This window comes from Manis javanica, chromosome 3 (genome assembly GCF_040802235.1).
Source record: "Manis javanica isolate MJ-LG chromosome 3, MJ_LKY, whole genome shotgun sequence".
Taxonomy (NCBI): domain Eukaryota; kingdom Metazoa; phylum Chordata; class Mammalia; order Pholidota; family Manidae; genus Manis; species Manis javanica.
The window spans coordinates 19,764,673-19,781,654 of NC_133158.1; the positions used below are offsets into that span (position 1 = coordinate 19,764,673).

Below are 16,982 nucleotides of genomic sequence, written 5' to 3' on the forward strand. Positions count from 1 at the left end.
ATTCGAGGGAGGATGGTGTAGAGATAAAAGCATCAAACTATAAGTAAGAGACCTGGGCTTTTCTATTCTTGGTTTTCCACGAACCCTCTGTGGGGCCTTCAGGCTAAATTTCTTTAACTTTAGAGCAGGAAGGTTACTCTGAGTAAGCTTTCATCTCTATAATTCTAAGACTGCAGGGCCTCAGGCCTGATAAAACCTATTTGACTACCCTGGTGAGTCTCCCAGGTAGAGGCCTTATCTGTGTGCTCTAGGCAAGAAGGGATGTTTAGTGGACTAATAACAAAGAATTCTGTTTCTATTTGCTTTCTGATCCTGTCGCCCCAGCTGATAGGCCTGCATAAAGCTGTTATCAACAATGTATGGTTACCTCAATGCCCTGATCTTATCAGCAAAGCTAATCACATTTTAAGCTTTTTGAGTTTTTCTACCTCACATAATTGCTTGCTTTTACTGCCTAGCAAATCTTTAAGTGATAGTTTGAGTCTTCCATGTGGGAGAACTCAAAGATGTTTCTGGTAAACTCCAGCTCTTTCTGCCCCAAGTAGGGACCTACTGGGAGAAAATGACAGTGGCAAACTGTTCCTGCTTTGCAGAGAGCTGTGGGCCTGGGCTCCGGCTGGCTCAGTATTGGCTGACTTACTGCTTTTTCTGTGTGTCTCTAGCATTACCCATAATTCAAAGTTTATTACCAGCATTTTCCAATTATTTTCCTTAGTAAGTTGTTCTTCGAGATGGGATTGGATGTTGTAAAATGAAATACAGGATGCAAAAAAAGTTTGCAATGAAATAAAATTAGAGTCTTTGTCAACTGCATTTCTTTCTTTTTCTGGAGATGCATAAAGTATTGCACCGCAGCCAAGTTACTAAGATGCCCTGTCATCAAGAAACACTTGTTTTTCACTTACTTAATTCAATTTTATGAATAACACTTCTTTTGTAAATAATGCTTTTTCATTGCATCTCAGTAAACTTACTTTGAAAATATTCTGGATTTTGCCATTGACCCTTTGAGCTGAGTTGAACTCTGAATGTGGCTTCTCTTTAAAAGAACCTTTGAAAAGCGTGGTGTACTTGACTGCCGGTTTCTCAGCTATGGCGCGAGTGCATGAGCTGTCTTCGCTAGGGGTCACTCACTCTCCCATCTCCCCCACCGGGTTGTACGCCCCTTTCAGGGCCCTGTGTGATGTCTTCTGTCCCCACTTCACGGGCCTTTGTGTAGCTGAGCTGGGTTCCTAGTTCAGACATGAGGGGAGCATAATCTTTTCTCGCCTACCCCATTTTGGGAGTCTAGCAACTCTGGGGCAGGCCAGGGGCCAAGTGGATATTCTGGCCCCTGAAATCCAGGTTCTCCTCTGTGTTCTTGCCCTTGTAACATTGGAAATCTGGGCCACCTGCCTCCTACCTGGAGACTTCACTTTCCTGCTCTCTACCTCATCATCTTCTCACATGCTGTTCCAGAGGAGGTGCCTGCACCTGCCTCTTTTGAGCCTGGCTCTGATTGTTTGTGTATTTTTATATACACACACACACATTCAATAAAATGCAAAAATCTTACTACACAGCTCACTACACTATGAATTTTGACATACATACAGTTGTGTATTGATCACCCAGATCAAAGTATGAAATATTCTCACTAATTTTTTCCCCCTTTACCTCTTTCACCCATCCCTCCACCCCTTCCCCATGGCAACTGCAAGTCTGTTTTCTGTGTTATGAGACTATTTCTAGCTTGTTTATTATTTTTCAGATCCCATGAATCAAATGGTATTTGTCTTTGTCTGACTTATTTCATTTAACATAATACCCTCTAGGTCCATCCGTGGTGCTGCCATGGCAAGATTTCATTCTTTTTTTATGGCTGCCAGTTACTCCATAGTATATTTGTACCGCACTGATGGACAGTTAGGTTGTGTCCAGATTTTGGCTATTGTAAATAATGCCATGATAAACAGAGGAGTACACATACCTTTTTGAATTAGTGATTTTGCTTTTTTTTTTTCAGTTAAGTTTCCAAAAGTGGAATTATGGGTCATGTGGTGGTTCTATTTTCAGTGTTTTGAGAAACTGCCACACTGTTTTCCACGGTGGCTGCACCAAGTTGTGGTCGCACCAGCAGTGTCCATGGGCTCCCTTTTCTGCACATCCTTGCCAACATTTGTTATTTCTTGTCTTGTTGATGTTAGCCATTCCAACTGGTGAGACGTGGTACCTCACTGTGGTTTTGACTTGCATTTCCCTGATGTGGAGCATCTTTTCATGTGCTTGTTGGCCATTTGGATGTCTTCTTTGGAAAATATCTGTTCAGGTTGTCTGCCTAGTTTTTAATAGGATTATTTGTCTGGTTTTCTTTTTTATACATTTTGGCTATTGCCCCTTATTGGACATATCATTTGCAAATATGTTCCCCCATTTAGTAGGCTGTTTATCATTTTGTTGCTGGTTTCCTTTGATTTCATTTGAGTTTTTAATGGGGCACTCCCCAGGCAAGGAAATAATTCAGTTTGAGAAAGAGACGTGTTGCCCTATTCCGTGTGAGTGGCTCACTTGCCAGGGCTGAGGTGAGGAAGTGCCGTGACATGGTGGCCTGGACAGCAGGCATTTACTCTCTCATAGTCCCAGGCTAGAGGTTCACAGGTCACCATGCCAGTAGTTTGGTTCCTTCCAAGGCCTGTGAGGGAGAATTTGTTCCCTGCCTCTCTACTGGCTTCCACTGGTCTGCGGACTGACCATCTCTAGCATTTCTTGGCTTGTCGGAGCGTCAGTTTGATCTCTGCCTGCATCTTCCCGTGGGCTTCTCCCTGTGTTTGTGTCTGACTTCCAATTGTCCCTTCTTATAAGGACCTCAGTCCTATTGGATTGGGGACCACCCTGACGACCTCACTTTAACATGATTACCTCTGTAATGGCTCTCTCGCCACGTAAGGTCACATTCTAAGGTACTGGGGGTTGGGAGTGTAACACAGGAATTTGGGGGGACACAATGCAACCCATAACATTGGATGTTAGGGAGCACCTGAATGGTGATGATACCACAGTATTCCCCATTCATGATGTAAAACTGGAGGAAAGGGCTGTTGACATTACCTTGCAACATCCAGACCACAGCAGCAAAACTGTGAACCATCTTGGACCTGTCGTTCATTTAATGCTTATAGAGCATCATGCAAGTTGGCATGAATCATCTCATTTAAACCCTTAGAAAAACCACCCCACTACCTATAGGTGGTCCCAGGTGCCTAACATCACCTCTCTGACCGAATCTCCAGTCGGTTACTTCCTGCTCTCCTGCTGCAGCCCCACAGGGTTCCTTGCTGTTCTTTGAACATCCCAGGTAGCTTCGCGCCTCGGGTCTGTTGGACTTGCTGTTTCCTCTGCCTGGAATGTTCTTTCCCTGATACCCACATGGCTCCCTCCCTCCCCATTCTCATCTTTGTTCAAACAGTGCATCTCAATGAGGCCTTGGTTGAACAGCCTATTTTAAAGAGCGATGCCTCCTTACCCTCAGGACACCTTAACCCCTCCCTTGCTTTATTTTTCTCTGTAACACTTTTCATCAAACACGTAATGTTCTTTTTTGTTGTTTATTGTCGGTCTCCCTCTATTGGAATGTAAGTTCTGTGAGGGCAAGGATTTCTTTTTTCTGTTTTGTTCACTACTGTAGCCCTAGCCCATCAAACGACACCTAGCACATAGTAAGTTTCAGTAACTATCTATTAAATGAATGGATGAATGATTGGGGCAAGTGTTGGCCTCCTAAATTACAGATGAGGAAATAAATTCAGATGGCTCAGGACCAAGAACCCAGAGATGAGCAGTGGGGCCACAGTTCAAGTCCATGCTCTAACAGACATGTGCCTCGGAACCACAGTGAGATATCACCTCCCGCCCTGTAGCTACTGTCAGGAAAACAGAAAATGACAATTATTAAAGAGGATGTGGAGAAATTGGAACCCTTGTGTCATGTTGGTGGGGTTTTAAAGTTATACAACTGCTACAGAAAACAGTGTGGCAATTCCTCAAAAAACTAAAAGTAGGATTACCATATGACCCAGAAATCATACTTCTGGATATGCATCAGAAATAACTGAAGGCAGGCTCTGAAAGATATTTGCACCAGAGACATTGTTTTCAGTGAAATAAAAGTCACAAAAAACAAATACTGCATTGATCCCATACTTATGAAGCACCTCAGTTAGAAACAGAAAGTCAAAAGGTGCCTATCAGGCCCTGGGGAGAGAGTTCTTGTTTAGGGGTATAGACTTTGAGTTTTGCAAGATGAAAAATTTCTGGAGTTCTGTTTCACAAGAGCGTGAACATACCAAACTCTACCGAAGTGCAAACGGTTAAGATGAACTTGAAAATGGTTAAGATCATCTAATAAAAAGAAAAAGACCGTTGCTGTTTATACAACATTGAATTCTGAATAAAATGAGGGAGGGTGAAGAAAAGGAAGGGTTTACATTGCAGGAAATGGCAACTAATAAATGTTGAAGGAACATAAAAACACAGAAACAATCCATACTCTATAGCCTCTTGGGGTTTGATCTCTTGAATGTGCCATCTGGGTGCTGGCGAATGTCTAGGCAAAATGGTAATGACCTCAGCAGGGCCGCCCCTGTTCAGAAACGGAAGGGTCTGGCTCCGGGTCCCAGCTTGGGAGGAGGCAATGTTCTCTAAGGTTCGTAGAGCACATTTCCCATCACCAAGCACTTGTATGTCTGTATGTCTCATTTCCTCAGGAGGAATCTGGTCCTGGGGAGGTAGGCAGAGGCCAGATAGAAAAATCCAGGGCAAATGCATGGCAGAGGCTCTTAGACAGCAGAGTCAGGCCATACTATGTGCTGGTGTCTTGCTGAGGGTATTTCTCAGAGAAATTAGGGCAGAAAGTACAGAATAGAGTACAGAATAGCTTATACTGGGCAAAAGTAAAAAATAGGGCCTAAGGAAATGCATATACCCAGAAAGTTGTTTTCTATGCAGGGGACAAAGGAGAGCTCAGAGAATCTAGGGGAGACGTGTGCCTGAGACTGGCTCTGATGCAGGCGCTCAAGACATCTCAGGGGACGTCTCAGGCCCAGCTGGATAAGACAGAGCCTCCACCACCTCCTCGGAGCTGTGCCCTTCCAGGTGTGGTTAGGGCCACGTGCACCCCCAGGGCCTTAGGAAAGCAGTTTGAATTGCATTTGAACAGTCTGGCAGGATGCTTTTGGGAAGCTGGGGCTGCAGGGGAGGAGAAAAGAGACTTTTTTTAAAATGGAGTCCCGAGGAGTCCTAAAATTTGGATGGTGATGATCTGTGATGGTCATTTTGATGTGTCCACTTCGTGGGGCAACAAGGTGCCTAGATTTCTGGTCAAACATTATTCTGGGCATTTCGATTAGAGCACGTCTGGCTGAGACTAGCAGTGAATCAGCAGGCTGAATGAAACAGTTTGCTCCTACCAGTGGGGGTGGGGCTGTCCATTCCGGCGAAGTCAGGCCGACCATTCTCCGAGGGAGAGAAATGTCTTCCTGCCTGATGACCTCTGGATTCAGGTATCAGCTTTTATTCTGCTTTGGGACTTGCACTGAAACTTTGTCAGCAATTCCTGGGTTCAGGCCTGCCAGGTTTTGGACTGGAACCAAAGCGCTAGCTCTCCTGGGTCTCCAGCTTGCCCATCCACCCTGCAGATCTTGGGGCTTGCCTGCCTCCAAAACTACATAAGCCGATTCTTTATCATACATCCCCCCTCATCCCAGATGCTATTGGTTCTATTTCTCTGGGGAGTCCTAATATAAGTTCTAAGTTAGGAGTTAGCCACTACGGCCTGTGGGCCAAACCAGCCTGCCACCTGTTTCTGAATGGCCTGTTAACTAAGGATGCTTTTTACCGTATTTGCATCGATTTGATGACAGGAACACAAACTTTGAACACTAAGGAAGCAAAATGTTACCCTATCCATTCCATTCCTCTCCTTAGTAGACCTATATTACTAAAAATTGTACTCATATGCTTTGAAATTTACCAATAGAAAATTTTAGAAATTTATTTTCTCTATTCCTGTATAAGTATCTACCTAACATCTTTGATTTTGTCTCTTTGCTGACATATCCTAACATATTTGCTGGAAAAGTTTGCTGACCACACCTCTAAATTCTAATCTTCTGCTTTAAGTGAAATTAGTGTGGATATCTTAAAGATAGCTACAACACAATTTTTTTTTTTTTGCTATATGTAACTTCAGAAAGTTTCTCTGTTCATATTCTGCAGTTTTTTTTTAACACTAAAAACATGAAATCAAGAAAATTTTCCCAGTGGGTATAATTGGAGCAAAGCTTGCATCTGTTACCGATACAGGTACATGCAGAGAGGAGGCTGTGCCTTCCGTGTCTCTCTGCCTGGCTTCGCGTGTTGCCAAGGCTGGATGGGGGCTGGGTGTGCGTGACATAGTGTTTCAGCAGTGGCTTGGCCTAACCCTTTCCTCTGGCTCCAGGAGGCTTGACTCACTGCAGTTGTGTGTGTCCCTGGCTTCCCTCATTTGCTGCCTTTCACCCCCATTTTCTGAAGCCATCCTGACTTGGTGTGTATTGTCTTAAACTGATGGGGGCTGGGCTAGCGTCAGAGCATTGTTCAGAGTCAGAGTGCCTGCGTACTACCAGGTTCTCCAGCCTTGCTTGCTGGCTGGCGCCCTGGAGCCCTTGTCTGGGAGTTCATCCTGATGGGAGCTGGGCTCTGCAAATGATGATGGCTTTGTCTGAAGCTGGCCGTGCCTGGTGGTTTTATACACACAGTCAAACAAGCAAGGGAGTGATGCTCACAGAGAGGGAAGATTTTTTCATCTACTGGTTAAGTTAAGGGGAGACCAACCCTTGTGTTCCTTGGGGAGGTAAGACTCTGGATCCCAGAGTCAGAGATGGGATTCTCAAACTGCAAAGTGTGGCTTGTCAGGCAGTCTGGTTTTGAAGAAGGTGTTTTCCTACTCCAGGGCTTTTGCACTTGATATCAGAGTCAGCTTGGAACAATCTTGCGCATACTCTTGGTATGGCTGGCTCGTGCTCAAATTTTAGATGGCAGGTTAAATATTTAGAGAGGTTGTCTCTGATGACCCCAATTGTTCACTCATTTATCAGATTTTATGAAGTACCTACTATGTCCAGGATTTTACCCCAAACATTAAAAATCTCTGCTTAGTTACAGTGTTTCTCAAACTTTAGCATGCACCTGAGTCATCTCGAGGGAGGGCATAGTACAACAGATTGCTTGGTCTCTGAATGTCTGGGGTGTGGCCTGAGGATCTGCATTTCCAACAGTATCCCAGATGATGCTGGGGCCCCCACTTTGAGAGCCAGTCTAGCGGGTAGTGATGTCCTCAGACCTGTGCTTGTTTCCAAGAGTTAATCTGCCTTTGTTCACTTTGTTTCTGTTTTTGCCTCTCCCGGCTGGAGTGGGAGCTCTTTGAGGGGGGATGACCTCTGCCCTGTCCCTCATGTATCCCAGGTGCCTTGCAGAGCAGCCAGCACGTCGTGGGTGCTCCGTAGATGCACTAGGAGCTGAAGGCTGGCAGGGAAAAGGCCCTCTTTGCTAGCCTTGCCTGTGAATGCCCGTCTGAATGTAGCTGCTGCCGTTCTCCAGAAGTCGTGGCTGGAGGGCCAGGCAGAACTTGGGTTAGCTTCTCATCCCCAGGGAAAACCTTACATATTCAGTAGGATTACTGCGGTGAAAACAGTGCTTTATGCCACGAGGCAGGAAAGTGAGTGAGACACACACAAACAGAGACACTGTGTCACAGTGGTGGTCCATATGTTGGGTTGGGTGGTGGGAGGGAAGTAAAAATTGCAAATAAAATGCAGCACTTATGTTCATTTCTGAGACAATGTACATAACTCCCAACAATGCTTGCAACAATCTATGTTCCCAAGAAGCCAACTCTGGCTTGCGAGTTAGAAGACATGTGTTATTTATATATATGTTTAAATATTTCAGGTTTTTTTCTTTTAATATAAGAAAGCATTTACTGAGCTCTTAGGGGTTTTAAGAAACACATTAATGACGTGGCTTTCTTTTTCTAATGCAAAACTATATGCCAATGTATATGTTTGTTTTGGAATTATGCTTGTTGTTAAATGAAAGAATGAATCCCAAGTCTGGCTTATAAATTGTATGTGTTCTTAAGGGAAATCAAACCATGATATCTTAGGCAGGTATTAAAGACGTGGCCCCTGGTAAAGAAGAGGAAAAAGCAGGTGCGTTAGTGAAGCAGAAATAGAAGCAGTTCACATTCCTGAAAAGGCTGGATCAGGAAGAGCCTGAAGATTTACAACTTGATTAAAAATTGGTCAAATATAAGCCTCTCCCCACCAAATAGCACTTAAAACGTTGGCTTGGAACCCTCAGAGCGGGCATGCCCGTGACCTTAAGGCGACAGAGTCCACAATGCTGGCAGCAAGGTCAGAACCTATTAACCCCTCCCCCTAAGGCTCTGCTCTATAACCCAAAAGGCAGGTTTGGTTTGGGTTGTTCATTCCGGGCAAGCGTTAGGCACTCACAAAACCCACATTCTTTGTTTTAAACACCCCGCTTCTCAGAAAGCAGGGAAGAGTTTAAATTATATGTAATTGGGATTTATTTAGCTTCTCGGTGCTTCCAGATCATTGGCGCCGAGTAACTCCGATATGGCCCATATGGAGGAGGCCGTTTAGTGCCTCTGGAACCTCGTGGCCTCTGCTCATGACACCTCTGAGATCGCTTACGGAAGGAAGCAGCAGCTCGCTGGATGGCAGCAGGGGTTGGAAGGCCTCCCCCCTCGGTATGGAGTCGCCCTCATCAGTTCACGCAGCAGGGCGCAGCTCGGGAGAGGTGTTTAAGAAGGCTGGCTAATCAGGGAAGCTCTGTGGCCTGAAAACTAGCTAAACTGCCTTTTTCATTATGCATTTGGTGGGACCCTTTCCTCAGATCAGGTGCTGCGCGTCCAGGTGGTGGTAAAAACTGGTAGGGACAGCTGCTGCTGGAACCGAAGGAAGGAGGGACCTTCTCTAAGCTATGTGTTCGTGGTGGATTGTGGAAAGGGAGTCCCGTTAGGATGTGTTCAGGTCAGTGGTCAGCTGGGCTCTGCAGAAGTGAATTGACTAAGCCAGTTAAGGTCCTCATTTGCAAGGGCGTAGAAATGGGAAGCAACATGGTTATAAAGAGAGTTATCCCTGGGCTAGATAAAGGCAGAGCACAAAATGATCAACAGGCTATCCACTCTTAACTAAATGTCTGCATGACCCTCAAATTCACGTGTTGATGCCCTGACCCTGGGTGATGTAATGGTATTTGGAGGTGAGGTTTGGGGGAGATAATTAGGTTTAGAAGAGGCCTTGAGGGTGGGGCTGCATGAAGGGATTAGCATCCTTAGAAGAGGAAGAGACCACTGCTTGCATCTTCCTCCGCTATGTGAGGATGTGCTGTCTGCAGGAGAGAATTGTCACCTGAAGCTGATGGTGCTGGCACCCTGCTCTTAAGACTTCAGGCCTCCAGAACTGAGGGAAATAAATTCTGTGAAGCCACACAGTCTGTGGGATTTTGTTACGGTAGCTGGAGGTGAAACATAAGTGTTAGTTATTTGCTGATCTCTGAGCCTTTCCAGAGTGAAAGCCTGCGAGCCCCTGTCATGGAGGCACTACTTCCCACCACAGTGATTATGGATTGTTAGAACTGGCGTCTCTTCTCCTCTAGCTGTGGACTGTTTCACTTTGAGCAAGTTGTTTCCCTAAACATTTGTTTTTTTAATCTGCAAAATATAATAACCCATCTCATGGGCTATTTATAGTTCAGCTAGTTAGCGTAGGTAGATTTAGCATATTTTTTGGCACACATTAGGTGCTCAATAAATGTTGGCTATGTTTAATAGGTATTATTTATGGTCAAGTAGATAGTCTGGCTCCTTCCTACCTCCCAGTCTCATTATACATTTTCCTCTCCTCTGTTGCTTCCTGATCTCAAGCCACATTGGCTGTCTTGTTAAAAAAAAAAAAATGCCCAGGCTCTCCTACCTCAGGGCCTTGGCATATGTTGATTTCTTCTGCCTGGAGTACAGCCTTTGTCTTTGTCTAGTTAATGCACATTCATCCATTCGCTCTCAGCTCGACCATAACATGTGGCCTAGCCTCACTGTCCATCCTTCCCCCTATAGGATCTTAACATTTGTTTATTATTGTCTTTCCCACTGGACTGTAAGCTCATGATAAGTCACTCTTGCCCCGAACCTAATGGGCACAAAAGCTACTGGCTGAACAAGTCTATGCTGGCTTCTGATAATTTCTACAGAACAGAGGTGGTTAATGATTCCTGAAACTACTAAACTAAACCCATAATGTCTGGGGTGCCAGCTGAGAAGACAACTAAATATATGTTTCACCTTAATCCTAATAAACTTTTTGAGACTCCGAGGCCCAGGGAGTTTCTTTTGGCTTTTGAGGATTTTTGACAAGACTTACTCACTTGGGAAGAAGTTTACTTTTGCAAGAGCCCCACTGAAGGAGGGGTCATTAGTTCCTCATTTTGCATTTTAAAAAGATGCTGAGAGCACTGAGATCAGTGTTCCGCCCTGGAAAGGCAAAACCGCCTTACAGGCAAACCACACGTCCGCGTGGGCCATGCCCCTTCAGGATTAGTTGAAACTGGAGCTGAAGACAAATGGATCATTTAAGCAGAAAGGCCCAACTTAATGAAACCCAAAGAACCACACTTTGTTTTCTAACTGCTTTTGGGAATTCACATTTAATCAGAATTGAAGACTATATACAGCATTTGCCATGAGAATTCTTGCATCTTATCTCGGTTTTAGTGATTTCTTTTCAATTAGTGGATGAGCCACAGAAATCCTAACTCATGGAACAATGGGGAAGGGTGCTTGTGGCAGGACTGTGTTTACTTCCTTGGGTTTGGGTAGTAACTTGTTCCCTACTCCCAAGGCTGCAAGCAGAGAACTGTTTAGTTAATTTCCTTACTGCAGTTTATAATCCTTACCAGTTCTCCACCTAGTATTCCCGTGGCAGTGGGTAGTCCTACCTCCTCAAGTTTGTGATTCTTGCTATTTGGGATCCTGTTTTCATACCAATGTTGAAAAGCTTAGTTTGTGTCCTCAATTCCTGTATTTATGCGCACCATTGTATGTTCTTGCCAAGAGTTAGAATACTCTGTATTAATTCCAAGGGAACTGAGTGAAATGCCTGTTGCTTGGAAGCAGTTTTTTAAATTGAAATCCTGTGTTACAAATGGTATCAGAACCTGAGCAGACTTCCAGTTAACTTCTTGAGGAGATGGAGGCACAGTGGTGAGATGGAGAAGGTTTGGTCTCAGGTGGATGCAAACTGAAATTCAGTCTCTGTGCTCATCCGGGCAGAGTTCCTCATCTGACTGTAAACTGTGGATAGGGCCATCTGTCTCACAGAACTGCCCATGGATTTGGTGACAAGAGGTTGAGCATTTTGCACATATGTCCTGGTCATCCATGTATTGGTGCTATTGATAGAAATGTAATTTAAAAATTTTCTAGCACCCACATTAAAAAGGAAAAAGGTGAAATTATTTGTAACTGCAGTTGACCCTTGAAGAACTCAGGAGGTAGGGGTGGTGGCCTCTTGAAGTTAGAAGTCTGTTTATATAACTTTTGGTGCCCCGAAAGCTTAACAGCCTACTGTTGACTGGAAGCCTTATGGATAACATTAACAGTTGATTAACACGTATTTTGTATGTTATCTGTATTATACACTGTAATCTTACAATACAGTAAGGTAAAGAAAAAAATTTCAAATTGCTGCAAATTTCCAGAGATGTTTTCAGTGTATTTATTGAAAAAACCCTGCTATAAGTGGACCCATGCAGTTCAAACCTGTGTTATGCAAGGGTCAATTGTATTTTATTTAACCCTACCAATGCAAAATATTATTTCAACATGCATAAAAATTATTTAAATGTTTTACATCTTTTTTTGGGATACTAAGTCTTTGAAATCCATTTTCTCAGAACATTGCAATTTAGAGTAACCTTATTTTAGGTGCTTAATGGCTAGATGTGGCTGGTGGCCACTGTATTGGACAGCATAGCACTAGATGATCAATCCATTTCATTTCCTTCCCTTTGTATTTTAGAAATTGTTTGACCTTGAGTCATCCAGCCAGTTGGAGTGGCTGCTGTGCAGTATCAGGAACGTGTCCTCATAGTTTTACAATTTATTCAGCTTTGAGAGAAGCACCTACTAGTATAGTGACTGGAAGAGCAAAGGGGCTGTTGGTTTTTTCAACTTCAATTGCCTTAAACAATGTGCCCTCAATAGGAAAAGAGTATTCCTTGATGTTAAAAATGGGCATTACAATCAGACAGTGCTGTAAGATGCAACTAAAGTAATAGTTTGAGAAATAAATCCACAGAATTGTTAAGTTTAGTGGGTCTACACTTGGGATTTTTGCAACTTTAGAGGAGGTCCAAGAATGGACTTATGGGGCATGTAAAACCTCCAAAATTATATGCAACTTATTATTTGTCATATGTGTACTTTTGTTTGGAAGAATACATAGCTCCAGTTAAAATTTTAAATGGGGAGGGAAATACAGCACCAGCGGGTCAGGTGGTAGAAAGGCCCGTTGGGTGCAGTGGGCATCCTGCTGACATGGCAGCTAGGATCTGACGTGAGAACAGAAGTTATAAATGGTCTCTTGTCACTGTTTCCTAGGAGAAGCCCTCCACTTGCCCACTGGCTTGGAAATGCTCGCACTGTGAGGCACTTGGGAGATCAGAGTCAAGAAGAAATGGCCGAGTCACGTCTTCTGGCTAATGCTCACCCCAGGGCATCCACTGGTAAAATGTTGTAATTTTTTGGTTGGGGGCACATGGTTGAATGTATCTAACTTGACTGTTCTTCACTGTGCACTTGACGTCTGCTTCTCCCTTATAGAGGTGCTGATGGGAGCTGTGGGAATAGGTGCTGGGTTTGCAAAAAAAAAAAGGAGGAAAGGAGGGGAGGAAGGGAAGAAAGGCCCCCTTTCTGTGTGGGTCATGCCACACAGTACAGCCCACCCAGAGTCACCACAGGCAGCAGTGGTTCCAACCAGCCACAGACATTTGCATTGTAAGTATGACCCTGACTGATAAAGTGGCTCACAGTTATTCTTGTTTATATTATAGGATTTTGGGCCGCACTGATGCCATCTGTAACACAGCACCTGGAATACGGACAACACGGTGAGTTTGATTCTGTATTGTTGACACACTTTTGTTTCTTCCCTCTCTCTGGGTTCCAGGCAAAATGAAGGTACTGGATCATCTGAAAGACTCAGATTCTTCCAAGGTAGGATGTAATGCAATGAAAGAAAAAAATAAACACTGCAAAAGGCTTTTATTTTATAAGCACCACTGCAAAATGAGGAATCACTTCGGAACATATCAAATAGAAAATAATTTATTTTAACTTCATTTTACTTAATGTTTGTAACTAATCATGATTTCGTGAACTTGCTTGTAAAAGTCTGTCCCTTCCAATCTACAAAGCAAAGGTTTACTACAATGATCGCTTAAAAGTCCACAAACCATCTCCGTCCACAACTTTCCTGCACATGCACATTCTTCCAACAGGCTGCAATATTTGCAAACATGCTTTAAACTTCCATAAAGCTGCACAATAGTTTGCTTTCTGTTGAAACCTTTACACCCTCTTGGGAACTTTAACCCAAAAAATGTTTAACTGAGCATCCCAGCTGTAAACACTGCTGGTTTGATTATGTGTGTTAAGTCGTTAATCAGAGTTTGGTGGTTTTTGAGTTGAAGCTTTGACCTAAATAATATATTAATGGTCACTCATATGAAACACATTTAGCAAAGTAACATTATAAAATACTGTTCCATTAAAAATACATACTGGCAGTTGTATTTGTGTTTTTGGCAGGAAAAAAAAGCGTGTTTAACTTCTTTATATGAATATAGTTAAATTATTCTGTGAAAGTATGCTTAATAAAAGATCTTTCTGAAATTTAAAACACTTCATGTAAAAGGTAAGTAAAAAAGTACAATTGCTATTTGAAAAAAGCTTTGTTTGTTAATATGCCTTCCAAGACAGTTAAGGGTGGTTTTTCTGCACTTAAAATAGACCTCTGACACTTAAGAGTTGTGAAGTCCACCAATTTTCACTATAAACAGGGTGATTTTATTTATCTTATATACAAAACATGCCGCATTGAACGAGGCAGGAATTTCTACCCCAATGGTAGTGTTCTTTTATGTACACAATGCAGAAGTGGAAATTATACAGTAGTCACAGATAAGAAGGAGTTGTATACTCTAGTGCCATCGGGTGACTTTGTGCCGTGGGTTAAGAGTTCTTGGATTGTCATCCAGTTATCAAATATCTTCTTATTCCTCTTCTTCATCATCTTTTTGTGGCTGAGTTCGAGGATGTTCATCTCTCTCCTGTCGTCGGCCCCTTGCTGCTCCTTCAGGCACTCCAGCCTGCTCTGCATCATGAACTCGCGCCTCCGCCGCTGCTCCTTGGCCTTGACCACGTGCTGCTTCCTCTCCTCTTTGCTCCAGTAGCGCCCCATCTTCAGCTCGCTCACCGCGTCGTCGTCGGTGGTCATGCCGCTGCGCTCCTCACGGATCTTGAGCGCACGCTCCCGCAGCAGCCGGTCACGTACGGGCCTCTTGGTGATGTAGCGCGTCCCGTCGCTTCGGATCTTCACCTTCCACTCCATTCTCGGCTCCGACTGGTTGGCGGAGTTGAGGTCCTTGCACATGCTCACCAGGCTCATCTGGCTTTGCGCGTACTCCACGGCCGACTTCTGCTGGATCAGCTGCATGTAGCTCTGGTAGTGCTGCGCGTGCGCTGGGATGTGGGCGTGTTTGTACGGGGAGTGTGGAAAGGGCGACAGGTAGGAGCCGCCCAGCTTCGGGCTGGGGCTCCCGCTGCTGTCGCTGGCTTTCCTCTCCTTGCCCTCCACGGCCTGGCTGGGGTCAAGCTCTTGGGAAGGGCTGCAGCTGGGGCTGCCCAGCTCAGGATCTTCCGTGATGGAGAGCAGATTCTTGGGGGTCGGTCCGTAGGCTTCCGTGGTCCCCGCAGCCCCTTCGCCGGCCGGGCAGCTGACGCTGTCTGCCGCTCTCCTCAAGGAGTTGTCGGGGGACGTCTCCAAGGTGAGCGGTGTGCTCCGGCAGCTCTCCCCGGTGTTGTAGGCGCTGGAGCTGTCCTTGTCGGACTTCTCCGGGAGCTCGGTGATGTCCGAGAGCTCGTGCCTGCGGACGCCCACGCTGGTGTTGTAGTTGCGGAAGCCGCTGTCGTGCAGCATCCAGGACTCGCGGCACTGCTCCTTGAGCTGCTGCATCTTGTGCGCGCGCACGATGCTCAGGCACTCCAGCTCGATGCTGCGCAGTTCCTCATTCAGCAGCTCCAGCTCCTTGTCCACACTCTCGGGGTCGCTCTTGCTGGCGTCCAGGGGGCTGCTGGGGTAGTACAGGCTGTAGGCGCCGGCGCTCCTCACCTGGCACTTGAGCTCCAGGAGCTCGCGGAAGCGTTCACACTCATCCACGGGGATGCCCAGGTCGTCGGCGTCCGCACAGTCAGCGGAGATGAAGGACTCGTTGCTGAAGGGCAGGTCGCCGCTGCCCAGGGTGTCCCGGCTGCATGTGAGCTTCCTCTGCGCGGCCAGCGGGGTGGAGGATGCGGTGGCGTCATCCCCGTTGTTCTCCTGCTCCGAGCTCTCGTCGTTGCGGGTGCTCTCGTCGGTCCGCCCCACGCCACTGTCCTTCTCGTGCTGGTTGGACAGGATGGTGGCTGTATCTGTGGTACCACCGTCTTCTTCGTGCTTCTTCTACACAACAGAAAACAGCAAACTGATATGATGAGGGAGGCCTCAGGCGCGGTGATTGGGGGACACCCTTCCTCTGGGACAAGGGCCTGGGAATTCCCCAGACCACCGTCCTGTAACTAACCACAGACACTCCGCCTCATCTAGTTTTCCCACCTCTAAAATGAGGAGAGAAGTCACCTTTACCTCAGTGACTGATTGTAGCTGGTCAGTGACCTAGTGCATGGGGAAAGCATACAGGCCTTACTTAGCTCCTGAAGTGCTCCTTAGTGAGTTAGTATGAGTCTGGCAAGGGTGGGGACATAGAAAGGACAGTGAGGACTCAAGCAACTCAGGTTCAACAGGGAGTTGGCTTTACTTTTGGAACCACAACTTGATTTTCTCTTACCTCTCAATGCAGACTCCTGTGCCTTCCAAACAAGTGTCAGAAGCTTAGCTATTCCTCGGCATCACCACCCGCCTCGGAAGCCCCATGGCCCTCTCATCCTGGGAGGCTAGTGGCTTGCCCATCTCTACTGCTCTAGTCGGAAAGCCCTGAGTCTTTGCCGCCTTCCCGCGGGTGGGGTTCTGACAATCTTGAGTATCATGAAGGAGCTCTGGGTGGGGCGGGGGGTGCAGATCGTCCCCCAGCTCGGGGGTCAGGGGCGGGGCCAGCCGGTACCTGCTGGAGCACACTGGCTGTGAACTGCATGGCCTGGTGGTGCTGCTCCTCAAGCATGTCCATGTGCAGGTCCTCCAGAAAGTCGTTTCTGTCATCGTCCATCCAACCCTCGTCCAGCTGGGGAGAAGCAGCAGTCACATATGCCTCAGATTCCTTTGGCTTTCATTTTACTCATTCTTATCTTCAGCAAAGGGGCATTACCCTGGGGAAGAATATTCCTCTGACTCCCTCCAGGGTTGTTGTTTTGCTACATGCCAGGAAAGCACCCCATCCTCACATGAAAGGGACTGCCCTCCCTCCCCCACTCCATGTCTAGGGAGGCCTCCCAAATGAATTTTTATTTTTGCAGAGGGAGCTCTTTCATCCTCCTCAGCTTGGCGATGCAGGCCACCTGTGCGGGGAGCTGGCTAGGTAGAGCTAGCCCCGCCTCCCAGGCCACACCCAGGCTTACCAGGCCCTGAAGAGAAACTACTTTCAGGGTGGAAAGAGTTCTTTTTGACCAAAAA

At 45.8% G+C, this 16,982-nt stretch overlaps 1 protein-coding gene across 2 annotated transcripts in view; it reads right to left on the reverse strand.

The window, feature by feature from the left end:
* Positions 1-13,343: 13,343 nt before the first annotated feature.
* PDZRN3 (PDZ domain containing ring finger 3) overlaps positions 13,344-16,982 on the reverse strand; it is a 218,924-nt gene continuing 215,285 nt past the window's right edge. For both annotated transcript variants that reach the window (XM_037019319.2, XM_073230919.1), the window contains 2 exons: positions 16,477-16,593; positions 13,344-15,818 (listed from right to left, as the gene is read on the reverse strand). In XM_037019319.2, coding sequence (XP_036875214.2) covers positions 14,262-15,818; positions 16,477-16,593 — 1,674 coding nt within the window. In that variant the 3' untranslated portion in view covers positions 13,344-14,261. The remainder of the gene's footprint in view (positions 15,819-16,476; positions 16,594-16,982) is intronic.